Source organism: Camarhynchus parvulus, chromosome 1A (genome assembly GCF_901933205.1).
Source record: "Camarhynchus parvulus chromosome 1A, STF_HiC, whole genome shotgun sequence".
NCBI lineage: Eukaryota > Metazoa > Chordata > Aves > Passeriformes > Thraupidae > Camarhynchus > Camarhynchus parvulus.
In genome coordinates, this window is record NC_044586.1 from 8,380,460 (window position 1) to 8,400,217 (window position 19,758).

The 19,758-nt window shown below is 40.6% G+C and overlaps 1 protein-coding gene across 1 annotated transcript in view; it reads right to left on the minus strand.

Moving 5' to 3' along the window:
• LOC115909979 (potassium voltage-gated channel subfamily KQT member 1-like) overlaps window positions 1-19,758 on the minus strand; it is a 407,425-nt gene that overhangs the window by 155,767 nt on the left and 231,900 nt on the right. The window contains exon 16 of the mRNA XM_030959748.1: window positions 15,591-15,652. Within this exon, the coding sequence (XP_030815608.1) occupies window positions 15,591-15,652 (62 nt within the window). The remainder of the gene's footprint in view (window positions 1-15,590; window positions 15,653-19,758) is intronic.

A 19,758-nucleotide genomic window follows, 5' to 3' on the forward strand; every position in this document is an offset into this window, starting at 1 on the left:
GCAGCACAAGGGCTGGCTGAGCTGTGGCCCCTCCAGGAGCTGGGGGGTCATTTGGGAATGAGGAACAGAGTTTTCAATTTTCAGTGGAAAACAGCAGCAGAGCTGCCAGGAGTCAGCTCAGAGGCTTCTCATGTTGCACACTCAGTTACACTGAGACCTGTCCCTGCATATCAGGGATGCAGAGGAACCCAGATTTTTGCACAGAAAAACCACCCTAAAGCTTTACCACTGAAGCTGTTTCAGTGTTGATGCTTTGGAGACATTTCCCCCCTTCCTGCACTCCTTCCTGGAGCTGGAAGATCAAAAGGTACAACAAGTTTGCAGAGGATGTTTGTGCAAATTCTCTCAAAGTGATCCACACACATTATATTGCCACATTACTGAATACTGGACCTGAAGCTTTTTTTTTTTTTTAATCTGTATAAACCTGGCTAAAGCCAGATTTGCCTTTTTATTGTCTTTTAATTCAGACACTTGGTCTGACACAACAGGGAAAATTCCTATTTTGCCTTTCAATGCCATCCTTGTTGTGCATTGGGGATCAAGAGGAATGTTCAGAACAAATGTGTTGTGGAAGGAAGTGAATGAAAGCACTGCTCAGAGATTGATATTTTCCAAGAGAAAAAAGAAAAAAAAAAAACGAAAACAAGACAAAAAAAATCTCCTATACAGGCAACTAAAAAGACGAGCTCATGGAATTCTGAGGCAGAAACCATGAATGGAGGGGAAACCATTCAGAACCAAGAAATCCAAGTCAGAAGAGCTGAGTCCTGCTCTACTCCCAATCTGATAAAATGGCAAAATCATGTGCAGGCCAAAGTCTGCAGGAGAGTACACCTGTGTTGCCATAAACTTGTAAGTAAGAGCAGAGAATTTCCTGCTTTGCTCTTGGAAGCCCTGTCATTTGTCAGCTAAAGAGCACACGGGAGGTTATTTCCCTTCCTCCCAGTCTTATGTGGGATTTGGTTGAGGTATGTACAAATTTTTCCAGGCTCTTTACACCAGAAGTCTTTGACCAAGTGCCCACTAACTCCCTTAGTATAAAATGATTCCCCTTCCTATAGATATTTTGAATTTGCTGAGGTTTTCCCCTGCCTGTTCCCAGAGCTTCTGGAGATTGCCTGTCATCTGGGAGAGACTGGCATGGATTCTGTCAGGAGAGGTATTAAGCATCTCTGAACTGCAGGGATTGTAATTTTTAAACCGGACTGTGTTCAAAAATCTCTAGAGGTTTTCAATGGAATATTATTTTTCTTTCCATACTGGATGATTGCAATAGAATTATAATGTTCCCACACATGCACAAATAAAATCATCAGCTTTGTACCTCCTCCTGAGCCTGAATGAAATGACACATTTTATGGGAAGCACATGAAAGAAAATTTTAGCATTTATTCTCGATGTGAATTCAGTAGTTGAATGAAAAGAGTTGAGAGTTGACACTTTTGCTGAGCTGTCAAAAAACCCCCCAAAAACCACAACCCCACCACAAAAACCAAGCCTTCCCCCCTTCTGGTCTGTGTCTTCATATCACTATTAAAAATCCATCTGAACCCCAGCCTTTTTAACCAAAAAGCAAGATGAATAATAATGGTAAATCTAAACCTACCCCAAACCATCAAAAAAATCCAACAAATACAATGCCACCACTATGCCCATAATGTTTACCCCAAAAGGGGAAAGGGACAGAAAGAATTCAGGTACTACTATTGATGTGAGAGGCAACCTGCTCAAGCACTATTTCAGCTGCATGCAGTTCTGAAAGAGAAAAAAAGAGGGAATGAAAGAGAAAAAAGGAGGGAATAATCTTCTAAATAAGATGCTAAATAATCCACATTAATCAAACCCTGTAATATCTTCACACAGAGACATGCTGTCTGACAAGAAGGGCCTTTTAAGCAAGTAAAAACAGAGGGAAAAAAATATCAAAAGATCTGCTGCATATTTTTTCCAGTTTATTTTTCCCCTTTTCTTCCCTGCACTAACAATTTTTAAGAGGCCAAAGATATTCCAAGTGAAATGTCACCATTCTTACAAGCTTTAAATAAACTATTTATTAGCAGTAGACTAAGTACTCTGAAGAAATTTATTTGCCCTGGCAACAATATTTATAAATGACCTATGAAATATTATAACATTGCAGCAGCAGCAGCCTTGCAGTTTGCCTGTGAGGATCCAGTTCCAGTCAGCACAAGTGCATTTAGAGGGAATATTTAGGGAAATATTTCTGCAGTGCAGCATGCAGGCAGCACTTGGGAGAAGATGAAAAGCCCACGAGCACAATCTTTGCTTTGACACTGGCAATAAATAAATACAGAAGCAATAAATAAATAAATCATTCAGTTCCAGCAGCCCTTTTACAGTGCCCATCAATGGAGTGTGTGCTGCTTGTCCAGGAGAGGTCTAAATGGAACAGGGAGCTGAGATCCTCAGCCACAGCCCCACGGGGCTCCCCGAGGGGAACACAGGTCCCCATTGAGCCAGGGACACACGGGCTGCTCTTTACGGGGCTTTTTCTGACCAAAACACCCAACAGAAACCCAGCAATTAGGTATTCCAAACAGAACTGCTATTTTGAGTACAACAAACTTCATTAATGCCTTGGGGGGGAGAGGGTGGACAGGGTTGAGAAGTTAAATGCATGTGTGCACACAAAGGTGTAAAATTCAGACTATTTAAATGCTAATAAATACTGTATTTGAGCCCTCGTTCCCCCCAGTGACAGAGAAGCCAAAATCTATTTGCCTTTGCACTACAAAGCTGTTTTATAAAATAGCCTGAATTGATGATATTTGTCGTCTAACACAGAACAGATAAGAAAAAAGGAGAGAAAAAAGAGGAAATAAAATAGATGATTAATTCTAAAACTGGATACTACTTCCTCAGGTAAAGATGACAGTTTTGACCATGGAGGGAAACATGAATCAAGGACTTCAGGGTTAGGTTTCTTGAGTATTTTCAGTTCAAGTCTTACTTGAATTTGTTGGGGTTTTTTTTAGTAATCGAGTCAACACACAAACAACTAAAGATTTTTTTCCCCCCCAGAATCAGGTATATCACAGGGAAAAGTCAATAAAATCTGCAGATATCAAAAACCAGCTTCTTGTATGTCCATCTTTGTTTTCACTGAGGAACCAGTTAGGAGAACTAGTGGCACAAACACAAACATCTCCTTGAGATTTAAACACAGAAGTCCTCATTTGGAAGACCAACAGACGTCATGAACACAACATCTACCTAAAACATTGCAAGACTGACACAGTGATTCAAAAAGCCCCCAAATCCCAGCATTTTGGTGCTGTATCATAGGCTGTCACACTGATGCAGTAGACTTCAGTGCATTAAGTTTCCTAAATGTTCTTAACTGTTCACTCGGATTTTTTTTTCCTAACTGACCCCTAGTTCTTTGCACACCAAATCTGAACGTGCTCAAGGCAGAAAGCCCTGCTGAGATGTGGTCAGGAGCAGGTCCCAACAACGCACAAGGCACGGGGCGTGTCACGATTTTCATCTCGACAAGAACATCGAGCCTGAGCTCATCTAGGGAGTGGTCCTGGACAAGAACCTCCACTAACTTGGCCAGGGTTTCCTGTTTGTAACCCAATAAGGTGTCTTTTTTGCTTAGTTTGCAAAACAAGCAGGGCACTACCCACTGCTGATCCTTAACTTCTGCTTTCCAGAAAGACTTCTCACAGTGCACAGCCATCTGTTCTTCTCAGGGTGTCTGTCAGGCTCATGGGACTGTGTGGAGGTGGGTACAGAAGAGTGGGTTTTTTCCCTCCCCAAAAGTAATGAGAATTTAGAATAGTGGGACTGCCTACAAAATTTCCTTGGGATTCTCCTTATGTATCCACTTGTGCTGCAGCCCTGTGAGCGTTTAGGATTTTCTCTGTGTAAGGTCCAGGTGACATAACCACGATTTAGACTATAGGACATCCTTGTGAGCTGAGGAATACCCCAGCTGCAGAGGAGGTGTGTATGGAACCTGTAAACCATGCCATGGCAAGTTTCTGCAGCCCAGATAGGTGCTGGGGGAATGGGGAGCGCACAGGACATGGGGAAGATAGTGTGGCTCCATGCACCCCCATGTCCTCCTGCAGGGCAGCACCATGGCATTTCTCCTGACACTTCTTGTCAAACGCACATGTCAGCAGCCCAGGGTTTAGAGATCACACCAAATCCAGTACCTGGAGCTCAAATCAACTCTAGAAATTATCAAGACTCAGGCCAGGGGTGTGAACATGAGGTGAGGGCTCAAGAATCCAGCTCGGTATGTGTGGGACTGGAGAGGCCCCTCCTCAGGCCACACCGAGGGACAGTCAATGAAACAGCAAAGATCTATTTGCTCTGGAAAACAACAAGCTAAATAAATTCTGCTAAATAAATTTCAGCAGATTAATGGTATTCCCTTCCCACCTTTATCTTCAAGACATTATATTTTCCATCCTTCCTTCTTACTCTTCCCTGCTTCCCTCACTGATGCTCCCTTGCTGCCTGGTCTTTGTGTATGGGCTGGGTGCAGCTCAGAGCTCCACGTGTGCCCTGACAATGATGAAACGAGAATCAGGAACCGAGGCTGACGCATTAAAAGGTGCAACACAAGATATATTCTGTTCCTTGCTGAATCCAACTTGGTCCACTCTGCCTGCTTATTCTAGTTAAACGCACATGTCAACATATAAAAAGTTATTTCAGACTGCAGCATTTGGTTCCCCGAGCCAAGCCAAATGAACACAGGAATAGCAACAGTACACACGCCAAGGAAAATGAATTTTTTTCCTCCTACTGTGACATTTTTGAAGGCAGCCAATTATACATTAAAAACATCATGAATGAGCAGTGTAATTTTGGAACCATAACTTAAAGTGAAGTATTCCTTTAAGTATGAAATTAATATAATCATGACATTTTAACAGTTTTTCATGGTCCTGCATTCTCCTACAAGGACTCACTCTAAGTAAACCTATATGCTATATAAAAAGACCACAATAATCTTTTCCCACTAGTAAAATTGCTACTCTTACGAGTGCTACATATATAGGAATTTTTGCATACATAAACATAGTGTGGTCACTTGTGGGATCTATAGATTACATTGGGGGCATATTAAGGGAGTAATGCATGTGCCAAATTTGTTGGCGTGTTTTATAGTGTCTAGATTTTTCTATCCTGTGCTATTTTGTACATTTCCTGCCCTGACATAAATGACCTCATTAACAAGAAATTCTAATAAGTCTACAGAGGGGTTTTTTTATATTTCAAACCCTGAACTTTGCTGGCTACAGCTTATTTTTATTTTGTGACCTCCCTTTGTATGTATAGTCTTGGAGGAGGAGAAAGAGGAGAAAAAAAAATTAAAAAATGAAACAAAATTCTGCTCACACAAGGGAGTTTTCTGCTGAATGACATAACCTGTACTCCAGCCTGAGCTATGGTCAGCCTGCTCTAGCAGCCAGTAAAAGTAAATTAAGTAAATTCAGAGAAGATATTTTGGGGATTGAAGTTTGCCTTCCAAATACAAGCAGTGGGTTTTTGCCTTCCAAGCCAAAGAAGGAAATCACACAGCAGCATATGGAGTACTCTATTCCCCACATATTAAAGTTGTGTTAGCTTTACAGCAGTTCCTGTCACCATTCAGTATCTTACCCCCCAAGAAGACATGTTTTACACAGGATCAGAAGTCTATTTTTGCAATCCCACCTCAGGGTAAAACTCATTGGGACTCCAGGATCTGACACCCTTGCAGTGATCCCTGCAGTAACAGCCCCTCTAGCTGGGGCTAGAAATAAATTTGTTCTGAACATCAAATATATTGTTTTCTTTTGGAGGTTTTCCCCTCTGGATAGTGAGTTCAGAATGTGCTACAGTAGGAGAGCTGAGAGTACCTAGCAAAAGCTCCAGTTAGAAATAACAGCAATATTCAGTACTTCTAGAGCAATCTAAGTTCTTTGTAGACTCTAAAAAATGGAGGCTGGAATGCATAAAATGTAAAAAGTAGCCATAAAAAAAAGATTTGGGTGCAAAAACTACAAAATATCAGTCAGAGCTCTGTATGTTTACTGCATACACAGTTAATACAATCCAGTGCACCAAAAAAACTGCAAGGCTACAAGACCAGACTCCAGTGACACCTGAAGCAGATTCTGAGCTCAGGCTCCAAAATCCTCTAAGAAAATCGAATTTGTTTGCCACTTCCACATCCAGCAACAACTGCTTGTTTCACCTCCACCCTTCTCCTCTGTTAAGCTGCCATTTCCCAAGCTCCTGCTCCTGCCCTGGCCTCACCTCCCAGCCATCTCCCCCTGGGGCAGCTGCCCATTGATTTAATGATGAGGGTGAATGGAGAGGTCAGAGCTAAGGGGGGCACAGAAATGTGTGTCCTGAGGGCACTGCTGTGGCCTTGCCTACCCAGCCCTTCGTTCCTGAAGATGGATATCCCATTTACATGGTAATCATACTTATAAATATGGCTTTATGGTGAGTATACTCTTTGGATATAGTCCTGCCCTTCGAAAAATGATTTCTAATTGGCTTGCCCGGACTAATTTCAGGTATGTAAAGTGGTGCTGGGAAAAAACTGCTGGGCTTCAGTTCCTGGGCGCTCATCAAGGACATTCCTCTTTCTATGGCACTACAGAACTTTTTAATCAGAGTGAAGAAAGCACTACACAAAGGTAGAAATGCTCTCTGCATGGCACCCACTCAATCTTGGTATGAGTTCCAGGCTCAGCCTGCCACAGGCAAGACTTGCTGCTGGTGGCTTCAGAAACTCTGCAGACAACTATGGTGACAATAAGTTGTGCAAAGCTGCCCAGTAACAAAACTGACATTACCAGGCAGCTCGTGGTAAGGCTGAGGAGGAAAGTTAAAGAGGTTGAAGTGTTTTGAGCTGCTGTGAAAGAACGTGGGCTTCTGCTGCCTCCTAGGGTATGTCCTGATGGCAGAGCTCAGGAGAGACCTGAACTCCTGCAAAACTTCCCCAGGGCAGGGAAGGTGCCAATGGGTTTATGAGGGCACAGAGGCCAGGGTGGTCTAGTTCTGAGCATTGGCTTGGCCTTTCAGCTGCTTTTTCTGGACATATTTTACCCTGGAAAAAAACACTCCCTCATAAAGAAGGAAAGCTCAGCTCTTCAAATTCAATGCCATGAACAAACCCCTGGGTAAAGTGCTCAGTGATTTAGTAATATTTAGTTGTATCCTGACACTGCATAAAAATGCAAAACTCAAGGATGGAGCCTGTAATAAACTAAGCACTATCCCCACATGACCAGAAGAGATCTGAGGTACTCTGCACCACCTCTCCTTCTCATGCTCAAACCCACTCCTCCTGGTCTCAAAGGACTACAGTGTGTAACAGACACACTGGCTAACACGTGCTTTATTCAAACACCACAGAATACCCAAACTTCTCAACAGGAAAATATGATTTGACTTTATCTTCTTAATGCACTATTTACTAGTAGGAAAGGTAATTATGCTGTAGAAATATGTATGACTGGCCTGCTTGCTTTTTTCCTGCTCCATAAAATTCAAAGCTATGTATTGAAAAGGAGAAGCTGGTAGTAAATACAGGAGAAAAAAAAAGAGTTTTTCAGTTTTTCTCTCCTTCACATCATAAGCCTTTATAAGCCTTTATATACAGTCCTATATATGAATTTTCTGGTGAGTGAAAGTTCTCTTCCCTAGATGCAGCCAATACATCAGGGAATGTTGTCACATTACTGCAGTGACTTGGTGAGTTTTTTCTGGGTTTTATTTTTCTTTTCTTTTACAGAGTACTGTCATCCTGCAACTTGCCTTGCACAGCACTGTTCTTCATACTGCTTTTTACATATAATCCATTGCAAACACCCAGAGACCAGTTATAGCAAATTAGGCTTGAATTAGTCCATCCCTCAGCTGCCATCAGTGGATGAATAGCTCAAGGATTAAACAGATGCTTGCTCTGATTCAGCACCACAGCTCTTGCATGAAACAGAAATCCAACTGTTAGTCTGGGAACTATTTGAATAGTAAAAATCTGGTTTTGTTTTTTTGGTTTTTTTCAGTGTACTTTCCCTGATCAAGATGAATTAGAGGTCAATATTACATGGCATTCAAATAGCATTAAAATTGCCCTGTAAATTACTGATCTGAAAAATGTAGTAGGTGAAATAGCTACAGTAATTCTGAGGAAAATTTTTTTTTTCCTATAAGAAAATTTATCTGTGTTCCCTGTGAATTCTTCATGATGTTGGAACATCTTTAATTCAATCATAAAAATGAATTAGAAATAAACCTGTTCAACTGAAATGCTCAGAAAATCAAGAGTACTTCACCCCAATCCTCATTTACAGAAAGTCGTTCTGAAGTGGAAAACTAGAAACACTTTCCTTGATTTAAAACACATGATAGTGACACTTTCTCAAAAAAATGTTCCATTGGAAACAAATTGTCATTTTCAGATGGAGAAACATTCCAAACAAATATTCTCAACCTGTCTGTAGGAAGGGCAGCACTTGCAGTGCACAGGCATAACCAGCAGAGAACAGCTACAAAATATATTTTTGAATAAAGCTTTCTAAATTAAATTGTTTAACATCTGAAATAATTGGAGGTTGCAGAAAGTGTTCAAATGATTTTTTTCCCATCAGAAAATAACAAATTTCAAAACACTGCAACGCTGCTCATAAGAAAAGGCAGGCTTAATGCATTTACACTTTTTTTTCCAAGTGGATTGGTACAATACTCCAGTTTCACATTGCTAATCAAAGGCATTTTGATTTGGGGCCCAGGATCATGTAGAACATTATGTTTATCTGGAATAACTTATTAAAAATTTTAAAAAGTAGATGCAAAATACTTAGAGGTGATCTGATTTTTGTTTTTCTTTGGATGTTCAAGTCAAAGCTCTTAATGGGTGGATCTGACTTTTTACAAAAAAAAAAAGTCAAATCTCGAAAATACTCTAAAAATATTTTTTTTCACCCAATAATAGTAAATAATTACTTTGTTGCATCATAAGCAGCAGAACCAGCAGAGCTGTGACTCCTCTCCATTTGTGGCTGGACTTTCTGGCGCCTGAGAAGAGCCACACTCACACAGCAGTCTGTTCTGGGAGCAGGGGGATTTCCAGAGTGTCTGTCCTCTACACAGGCACTGACTTTCCCTAAAACTCACAGGAAATCACCATCTCCAAGCTCAGGACCCTTTCTTCTGTGTAGGTCAAAGCCAGTTGTGATGCTGGGAAGGTTTTGGTGGAAGACAGGAAGGCACGGACAGGGCCCATCATCTACAGCCTTCTCTGTCAGTGCTGCTATTTCCAGGACCTTTCCCCTGCAGGTTAAACAGCTGATTGCCTCATTATGGACTAGATTCCCAATGGATTAGATTCCCAATGTTCTAACAGTTCCCTTCTGTGGTATTTCCCAGCAGCCCTAAGTCACTGTGGTGTTTTTCTCTCCCTCGGTGCTCACAGTTATTCCATGTGCTCTTCTCCAGGAGCACTTGTTCTTCTTTTGCAAGTGACTCTCTGTTTTTCTTACTAAAGAGAAGACTTGAATCCAGCTGATTCCAGCTGCTCTGCCACATCTGGCTGTGAAACCCCTGCCCTGCACGCTCCAAGGTGTCCAAATTCCTGGGGAATTCACTCCCACCAATGAAGTTTCAGCCAAGACAGCAGAGAAGCAACAAGACTGCACCAAGTGCCTAATCAGAGCAATCCTTGAGACTGCTCTAAATGAGATCAAACTGTTGGGGCTGGATCCCAGTCAGTGCAATCCCTGGGGAGCAGACACTGCCATCTGCACGCTCATTTATTGGGCTTTGGAATTATTTAACATTTGATTTATGGTGGTGAATTGCCTCCTGGCAAACGTTCACTGTGCAAAACTCTCTGTTCCCTCACCCATTAAAAATCAGGGTCTGATCCATGTGAAAACTTCCTGATGAGTTCACTACGTTTTGGATCAGGCCTCTGGGTCCCAAGACTGGCAGATAATATCCCATTTCTGTCCAATTTTCTTGCTCAAATTTAGAAGAAGCTCAAGTGTTTTCCATCAATGTTTTTATGTTTACTTTTGGGAGAATCCTCACAGTGGGTCAGGTTACTGTGATATAGAAGGGATGACCCACTCTGACATACAAATTTTCCAAAGGATCTCCGCCCGAGGCAGACATCTGCCTCTGAGAATTTCAGCCCAGATGGCTGGAGTTTGGCAAAGATGGAAGGAACTGAAAATAGAGCTCTGTAATGGAAAGTGGTGTAGAACCTTAATAATAGGAGGGTGCTACCAAATACCACATATGATAAAGCTCCACAACAAAAAAACATAAGGGAAGCATTGAGGGAGGATTCTTTCCATTATGCCTCAGAATATATGATCCATCTCTTCTCTTACTTGAAAGGGTATCAGAGTTAGCTCTTATTTTTGCCTGATCCTCCAGAAATTACCATCAAAACTAGGCAGCTCAAACCCAGCCTTTCCCTCTCAACTGTATTGAACAAGGTTTATCTGAGGAGCATAAGCCCATCCCAGACAGTCAGAAGTCAGGACTACAATAGTTCATCTCTGCACTGAGGAGTCAGTAGCAGACTAGAAAAGTTGTGTGGCTGAGATCTAAGCAGTTAAATTTTCATTACTTTGTTTGCAGATTAAAAGCCCATCTTGATGTTTCAGTTACAAGAACACAATTTCAGTTCTACAATACCCAGCATACCACAAAGATTCCCTTAGTCATAATAGGTGAAAAACATGATTTCACTCAGATTAATTCTGAAATGTTCGAGTCCCTATTTCTGCTTTCACCTCATCTCTGTGAATTCACTTTTGATGAGCAGGATGTGAACACAGGAGCTGGAATCTTAAAGCCATTTAAGAAATTTGCTGCCATTTACACCTGCATAAATCCTGAGTAACTTCACTGGCATAAATGGAAGCACAATTTTGCTTAAGGCATTAGGGCTTTAGTTTTTTCTTACTTTTGTTTTGTTTTAATTCAGCAACAGTTTAAAAGTAAAACTCTAATGACATCATGCTTATGGCAGAGAGTCAATGGATTTATGCTGGACTGCTTCAGAGTAAATGAGATAAGGCTTTGACCTAAGAAAATCCACACAACACCCATTTGCAAGCAGCCTGCTGAAAAGCTTTCTGTTATAGAATGACTCCATCTTTAAGGAACTGGGGGCAAACAACCCACAAACACCTTGGCGCCAAAACCCAATTTTGTTAACAAAGGGGTTTATTTCAGACATATTCTTGAAACCTCAGAAGTCTAGCATGCTCATATTGCAACTGACTCATCGTGCACAAATTTTTGGCTTTTGTTTTTCTTTTTTGTTCCTTTTATTTTTTTAAAATGCATTTTAGTTATGCCCATCACCTCACTCACAAATTAAGGGTTTAGAATGGAAAATCTTACCAGCTTTTCCTGCTGGTGGTGCTTGCAGGCACTGCCATGATAAATAATTTACTATTTAATGACTCCTGATGTAATCACAGCAGGAATCAGGTTCACCAACATCCATCTCTCCATTGTTACCACTCTTCTCTGAGCCCATCCTTTTAGCTCCCAACTCAAGTTGTGTTTAAATTGGTAAAGAGAGAGTTTACTGCCACAATCCAACCTCTACATTTGTTTATGTTGGATGACATTTTTGTCCTGGCTCGCATTACTCAGATGGATAAAACTCAGAAGGGTTTGCTTTATTGCCCTGTTTTCTCTTAGTGTTCCTACATTTTTTAAATGCTACCAAATGGTTGCTTTTGGCTCTCAGCATTATCACATGTTGTCTATAAGTATGGAAATAGTTATGGTAATATGGACGTAAATCATAACTGTAAATACCACATAAAAAAGACTGCCATATAATTATAAAAATACCTAATAGATTTCTTTTTCAAAGACAACACAGCTGTCCTTTCTAACCTTTCATTTGCAGATTCTTTTCTCTCCTGTTTTTATTTATAGGTTGCCTTGCAGTTTGACATAGCACACCATGATTTTTGTTTCTAATTTTGAAAAGAAAAGGAAAAGAAAGAATACCCATTTCATCATAAAGAAGCATTAGTTTACAATTTCGAAAAGAAACTAACGCCAGCTCTAGAACATCATCTTGGAACCAATCTCCCTCTTAATACATTTCAAAAGGATCTGTCAATGGCTACATACCACAATATAAAATTAAACCCTGCCATGGAACTGAAGGAGGGGTCGGCCAAATGGCACACATCATATGTTGGGAAGGAAGCCCCATTCTTTCTCCAAACATCTCAGTGGGTTTTTTTTTTGTGAAAAGAACCACACTAGGTTATTACATTGGCCACAACAAAATAAGAATTTTATGCCCTGCTCAAGGAAAAACAGGTTGAAAAGTGTTCCAGGCAAACTCCCACTATGCAATATGCCATGTCAGTGAGAGGAGTGAAGCCCTACACACTGTTGATGTTGCCAAAAAGAAGTTTGGATTTTTTTTTTTGCCTGAGAGCTACCACCATGCATTTTACCTTTTTCTAGTCAGCTTTGCAATGCTTTAAGGCAAAAAGGAGTAGATTTTTTTTTTTTTTCTGCTGGAGTTGCACGGTGCTTCATCCTCCACAAACTGGTTCTTACCTCTTCCCTGTTACTTTAAACTTCCAGAACAAGCCTGTTTGGTCACAAAAGAGAGGCTGCAAGCAGTGCTCTCCTGCCACATGAATGGAAGGCTGTTATCTTTGTGCCTTTGCAACATTTTTGCCTCAAAGCTTCTACCTTTCACCAAGCAACCCCTTCAGAGACCTGTGCCTCTGCCTTTCTGTACAGCAAACACCATGTTTTTACTGAAATAATAGCAAACCTCTCCAGGGAATGGAGTTCATCTTAACCATCAGAAATGTGTGCTTCCCTCTCCCTCACTTTGCAAAAAGAGTAATTATGGCGTTATGCAGAACAACACACAGCTCTCAATGGGTTTGTTACACTCTGATTCCCTTCAGGAGAGGCAGCTAAAACCAATGAACTGCAAAATGCTGCTGGGGAAGGTCAGTCTGGACCAGAGGTGTGCTAATTGCTTATTGATACAGCTCATTTAGGCAGATAACATTCTCAAATCCACACTGCATTTTTATCAGTCTGCACCAACTGGCCTTTGTCCAAAAATGTGTCCTTTTATCAGATGTGTCACTCTTTTGAGACGCTGCCATCACTAGACTGGGTGACTGAATGTTAAAATAATTTCTCCAGGGGGAAGAGGTTGATCCCAAAGGTTTTCTAGTTCCAAAGGGGGGATCATTTTTCACCACCAGCTGGAGCCTGATGTCAGACATGCCCTTGCTTCATTTATTCTTCTCAGAGGTTGAAACTCAGCTTGTCCTTCCTGATCCCAATATTGTTTCACATTTGGACACATAGCAGTCACTACACAGTGAATTGTTAGAGCAGGCGAGCCCATGAGACATGGGAAAATAATTTAGGGGAAGCAGTTTGACAGCAGGATGCAGTAGTTCCTATTGTCCCATTAAAACAGAGATAGCTGGGAACTTAACTTTGTATTCATTATGTAAACAGATGTACTGTAGCCTGATGTGCCAAAAAGATGCAAACACAAAAAGAACCTCAAACAACCCAAAACTTCCAAATTTACACCACCAAAACCTCAAGCAAACCAACACAACAAATATTTGCCCTTCTTCTGCACCATGTCTGCTTAGCAGGGATATGAGACTGAAGCCTTGTACACCTGAAAGAATGGTAATTTGTACTAAAAGATCCAATGCCCTGGGCTCCCTCTGAGTCTGGCATTTATTTTACATTTACAGTTTGGTCTGAGAACAAAAAGGAAGCTGCAATGATTGACTCATCTTAGGAAAGCATCTTGACACATTTTTATTCTTTTCTACGTGTTTTCTCCACAACAATAAGTAAAGAGAGGGGAAAATCACCAGTTCCCATGCAAAATTTAAAGTTTAATTCTTCAAACAAAAGAGCAGCTTGGTCTTGCCCGCTAATGGCTTGAGATTGCACTGACTTTATTTAGACCATGCCTAAATTAAAGGCAGAACACAAGCAGGTATTAGAGATCAGTCACTGCAGCATTTCCTGCATCTCCTGTAACATTCCTCTTCTTATACCAAGATGCCTCTGCAGAACTCTAAGTCGGGCTTTGAAATAAAATTGATCAAATCCACAGCATATTGTGCTAAAGTTGGACCGAGGCCAGACACACTAAAAACTTTCTCACCTCTCCTCTTCATAAATATGGAGAAGCCAGGAAACCATGAACTGCTACTTCCAGAGGTATTTACAATTTCTCACTCAAAGCACTCCAACTATTATCACAGATACTTTTATTGCTAAATTTCCAATCCGTATTGGGAGTTTCTCTTTATATGCACCTTCAAGAAATCTGAACAAAGCCGTGATATGAATTTACAGAATATACAGAGGCCAGAGAGCAATTTATCCCTTTCAAAGTGAATCTGAATGAAAGCCATTTTCACTTTGAACGGCTGTGGCTGCACAAGGGATCAATCCACTTTAAAATTAGCTCAGATAATGTCTTTATCTGATAGGCTGATTCTCTGACACTGTGCAAGAAAGCTAAAAATGAAAGAAAATCTGTCCTTTGACAGTGCCGTGTCACATATTTCTGATGTTGTCCTAGCAATCACATTAAAAATTTGATATTTGATTGTATTAGTTTAATTTCAATTTCTGCTTTTTGGCAAGATGTACAGTTCTTAAAAATTATGAGAAGTTTCTTTCCTCTTTCCTTCTCACCTCACTTCCCCAGAAAAAAGTGAAAAGGGAATTTGCATGAAAATATGAGTGAGACAAGGCTACAAACAGGTAATGGATATGCCAAATTGAAATGGACTTTTGTCTCAGCACCATCACACCCCCCAGCAAAGCCACTGTGCTGCTCCTGCCCACACAAAGTACCTTGCTGGAGGGACATGAACTTTTAGAGGTAGATAAGAGAGATGACTAAAATACTGTTACAGAAATAGAGTCTGAATTTTGAGCAAATTCGTATTTTTGTTATCACTTGAGTGGAAAAAGCTCTGGAGGATGTTTGGGAGAGGTCTAAGACAATAGAGCCTCACTGAGCTTTGGCCTTTGGGCACACTGCTAAGTAACTCTAATTAGTAACAAAAATGAAATATTTCTGGAGAGAAGATAGTGAGGGAGGGGCAGAAAATGTGCAAAGGTAACTGCACAGGGGGAAAAATGCAGTAAACATTGAAGAATCTCAAGATTTGTAAATGAGATGTCGACTGTTGCTATTCACAAAGATTCCTGACACTAACATTTCTGTTTAATTCACTAATTCTTGTGTGAAAAACACCAGCCAGTTCACAGCACTTGTATACAAGGTGTGTGGTTTGACTTCAACATGAAAGCAGCTCCTTTTACAAAAAAGAACCAGGACTGCATAGCAGGTAAATGGTTAATGCTGAACAACACGCACATGAAACTTCATCAACTCCCTCACAAAAATTAGGATATTATTCATTATTATGGAGCCCTGTAATTCTAAAGTAAATCATGCCAAGATACTATCTTGCAGGTCTCTAGATCAGATATCATTGCTCAGAAAAAAAAAAAAAAGCAAGCTTTCATGCACTTACCTTATCCTCCAGCCGGATCAGTCTGGCTCCTATACTGTAGTATCCTTTGTCTACCCCTTTTTCTAAAGAAAGATGAATAAAAATGGGACATTCATTAGGTGGAGAATAAATTCAAACTATGAATTATATCTATGGTATTCAAAGCAAAAAGAAAAAAAAAGCTGGTAATAGTAGAGTAGCATAAAATACATGAACATAACAAGAAAGAATGAAACAATTGAAAGAGAGCAGCTGGAGAGAAGGGAATTAGTTTGTCAGAATGACAAGATTGAGTTAGTCTAAAGGGCAATCTGGACCTTGGTAGAGGAGTCTGTGGACATGAAGGGGTGTAGATGGAGTCTGGAGTAACACTGTTTTGTTGTTTAACTATTTCAGTAGTTGGATGGAATGGGCAAGGTACCTGGACCCACCTGCAATTTTGAATATTACTGGCCTGAGCAAGGGAAACTTGCTATACATAAAGAAATCAGAATAGTTTTCAACTGGGGCTGCAGGTCTAGGAGGCAGCATATCCAGGGGTTCAAGAGCTGGAGTAGCAGAGAACCATCCATCCATCCATCCATCCATCCATCCATCCATCCATCCATCCATCCATCCATCCATCCATCCATCCATCCATCCATCCATCCATCCATCCATCTCTTCTCTGCAAAGGAGTGACACTGGGAAAAGCTCTTGCATCCTCATTTTCCCTCCTACTCTTTATGAGGCCTGTTTAGTAAAGCCCAGTTACACATTGCACTGCAAAGGGTGGGATTGGGAGCCAAGAGTGAAAGCTGTGGAAAATGGGATCTATGCTTTCTGCTCACGGGATCTATTGCTAAGGAATGCCATAGTTTGGGGGTGTTATTGCACAGGCAATGAAGCACAAACCCATACATATTCTGAGCTGGGAAACAACATTCACAAGTTAAAACCCACAGTCCAATACTAAAATACCTGAGCAAGGCTGAGATATGAAGGAAGGTAGGCTGAGATATGAATTTACACTGTACCAGAGTTCACAGTGAGTGCCTGTGGTGTGCTCATCACATTCCTGGATTTCTCAGGGAGTCATACTTGCTTTATCATTTATATTTGCTATGGGATATGTTTAGCGATGATCTGTTTGCAGCAAAGTTCACCTCAAGGTAACTTGTGCTGTGCACACCACAACCCCAGAGGAAGACCAGCAAAAGCAGTGCTGGCAAGAGCACTTTGCGCTTTCCTTCTCCTCCTTTAAAAGGTCCTGCACCCTTGGCAGCTCTTTGCAGGCTTAGAAAAGAGAAGTGTTTCCCCAGAGAACCTGCAGGAGCAAATAAAGTCAGGAAAGAAAATGTGGGGCAGACAATAAGTGACACAGCTTGGCTCATACATGTGTACTATTCATCGCTCACAACCTCAGAAACTTCTTAAAATGTAAGTGGCTGAGGCTCAAGTTTATCTCTGTGTTCATCTCTGCCTAAAATGAAATAATTGGCTCTGCTGTCTACTTTCTAGTTAGTAAATCTGTAAACACATCTTTCAAAGTATATATCAGGAAAAAAAGCATGACTTTTAAGATTTCTAAATTGGGATGTGGTTTGAACAGCAGTGGTCAGAGAGTATTTTTGTTTAGGTCTAACCCCAAAAACTCCCCCAAACCTGAAGAAATACTTCAAAAAGCTTTTTCTTTTTTAAAATAATGAAATAATAATTTCCTCACTAGCTCTAATTCCATCCTTCAGATAATCACCAAGACATCCCAAACCAAGTTAATAGTGTTTCTTATTTTAGTTATTCCTGAAAGCTGCGTGGAACAGGAAAGAAAACAGGGAGCAGATAAGCAGTAAGAAGCTGCATTGTGGCATGTGGCACTGCTCTCAGATGTGGAAATCAGAAGTGGAAGGAACGATGCACAAGGAGGGAGCTGTGTCTCATGCACCCCTGTGCTGGCACACAGGCTCTGAAAGACACAAAATGCTGTGGTCCTCCCTCGTTTCTTATCAGCCTCCATGGGGAACAGCATCCAGCCCTAATTTACAAACATTTCCTTCTAACAGAGACCATAGTTAAGAGCAAATGTGGTGTGTGCACAAAACACAGGGCTAAGGAGGGAGGGCATAAGTTCAGATAAAGTCGCTCCAGTATGTGTGATGTCTATCTCATGTTTTTGTTTCTCTCTCAAGTCTTTTCTAGAGAGATGATTTCAGACTTCCTACATCATTAGATTGTTTGTTTTTTTCAGAGTTGCAAAGATTGCATGGTCAACTATAAATAAGAAATGTTTGAATTTCTCCAGTCTTCACTTTGTAATCCAAAATAGCTTCCTTTTAGAATTGAGTTTTTACTCTGTGTTGGGCTGCACTAAAACAGAGATCAGCTAAGCAGTCCTGTAACACCTATGGGAAAGGCACAGAGACAAAGGATGAAAGGAAGCACAATTATTTATAACTGGATGAAAATATATATGGGAAAATTTTATCTCAGAAATAAAAAAAATCAAAAACATCTTGCATCACGTGGTTGGTATGATACAAACCCATTATTTCATATACTTAGATTTGACTCCAAGAACATACTACTAAATAAGCAATAGGCATTCTAATTCAGGAGAGTGAATATTTGTTAATACAGATTAATAATAATAACATATATTTATTAATATGGACATTTCTTCCCTGGAAGTCTTTGCCTTCCTGAGTATTCTACTTTCAAACAACACAATCCTATATTAATTTCCAAATATTTTCACAAATCTGGATCATCTATTTTCCTAGTGAAGAACAAGATATGCCTCTTGCAAAAAAAGAGAAACAAAACCAAAAAACCCACAAAAAAAAATCCAAACAAAAAAACCAAACAAAAAAACAAACAAAAAAAACCAACCCAACAAAAAACATCAAACACTTTTAGGTTTGCTTCACACCAGTTCAAGAGATGATAACTCTTTCACCAGATGGAAGCACATGATATAAATCACATAAACTGATATGAGCAGGAGGAAGAAAGCAAACCAAAGGAGGAATGGCACCTTAATTTTATTTTTTCACACAGTTAATGCGCTATATCTCAACAGAATATACCAAATTTAAAAGAAAATAATTTTTTTTCCTTTGGTTAGGGAAAAGTATTTATGAGTACCTTTAGGACAGTGAATGAATTGGAGAGAGATGGTCTGAAAATGGTAAAAGCTGGAAACAACTCTGCTTTATAGAGCAAGAGTCCTTCCTTGATTTTTACACAGCTAGAGGGGAGCTAATTCAAAACTATTCAATTTTTTCTGAAAGCCATCAGCTTCTTTTAAGCAGAAAATGAGGAATTTGACTGGATATTCTGGATTGCCGAGGACACCTCAAACCTTTTGTCCCAGATTGCAAGGCAAGATGAATTCTATTTGCCAGCTGTTAGAGGTTTGGCAGTTGTCTTCTGTTATTGGGCAGTCTTTTCATTATCTCTTCCACAACCACTCCTCCCTCCAGGGAAACACCTGCTGATAACAGCTATTGAATGTCACTGCATGGCTGATAAGAATTACAGCATCCCATTGTGAGATGCTCCACCCAGAGGGAGGAGCCAAGCATTCACAACTGGATATAATCTGAGATCCTGGGACAGCAAGCCAGCTTCTCTACTGGATTCCCATAGGAAAAGCTGCCTCTTCCACTGGATCTTCAGAGGAAAACTCCACCCTTCCACAGAATCCCTGCTCCAACAGAACCACACCTGACACTGCAGGAGGGCTGCAGCCACAATTCCAGTTGCACTGCTACCAGCACCCTGACAAACAGAGTGGCAGGTCATATTCTGACTCTGTCAATATTGTTTTGTATTAGTGCATTATTTATTTTACCTTTTTATTTTCTTCCCTAATAAAGAACTGTTATTCCTGCTTCCATATTTTTGCCTGAGAGCCCCTTAATTTCAAATTGATAACAATTTGGAGGGAGAGGGTTTACATTTTTCCATTTCAGGGGAGGCTCCTGCCTTCCTTAGCAGACACCTGTCTTTCCAAGCCAAGATACCTTTGAAATGGTATCTCAGAAAGCAGAACATTCCCCCCTGGAGGCACTGCTGCCTTCTCTTGGCTACCTGGGTGCAAATGCAGCCTCCTGGATCTGTGTTTTTTCCAGCTCTGCCAAAGCTCCATGCAGGGATGCTTGTGATGAGCTTATGGTAAGATCTGGGTACTTGGGTTTGTAAACTGTGC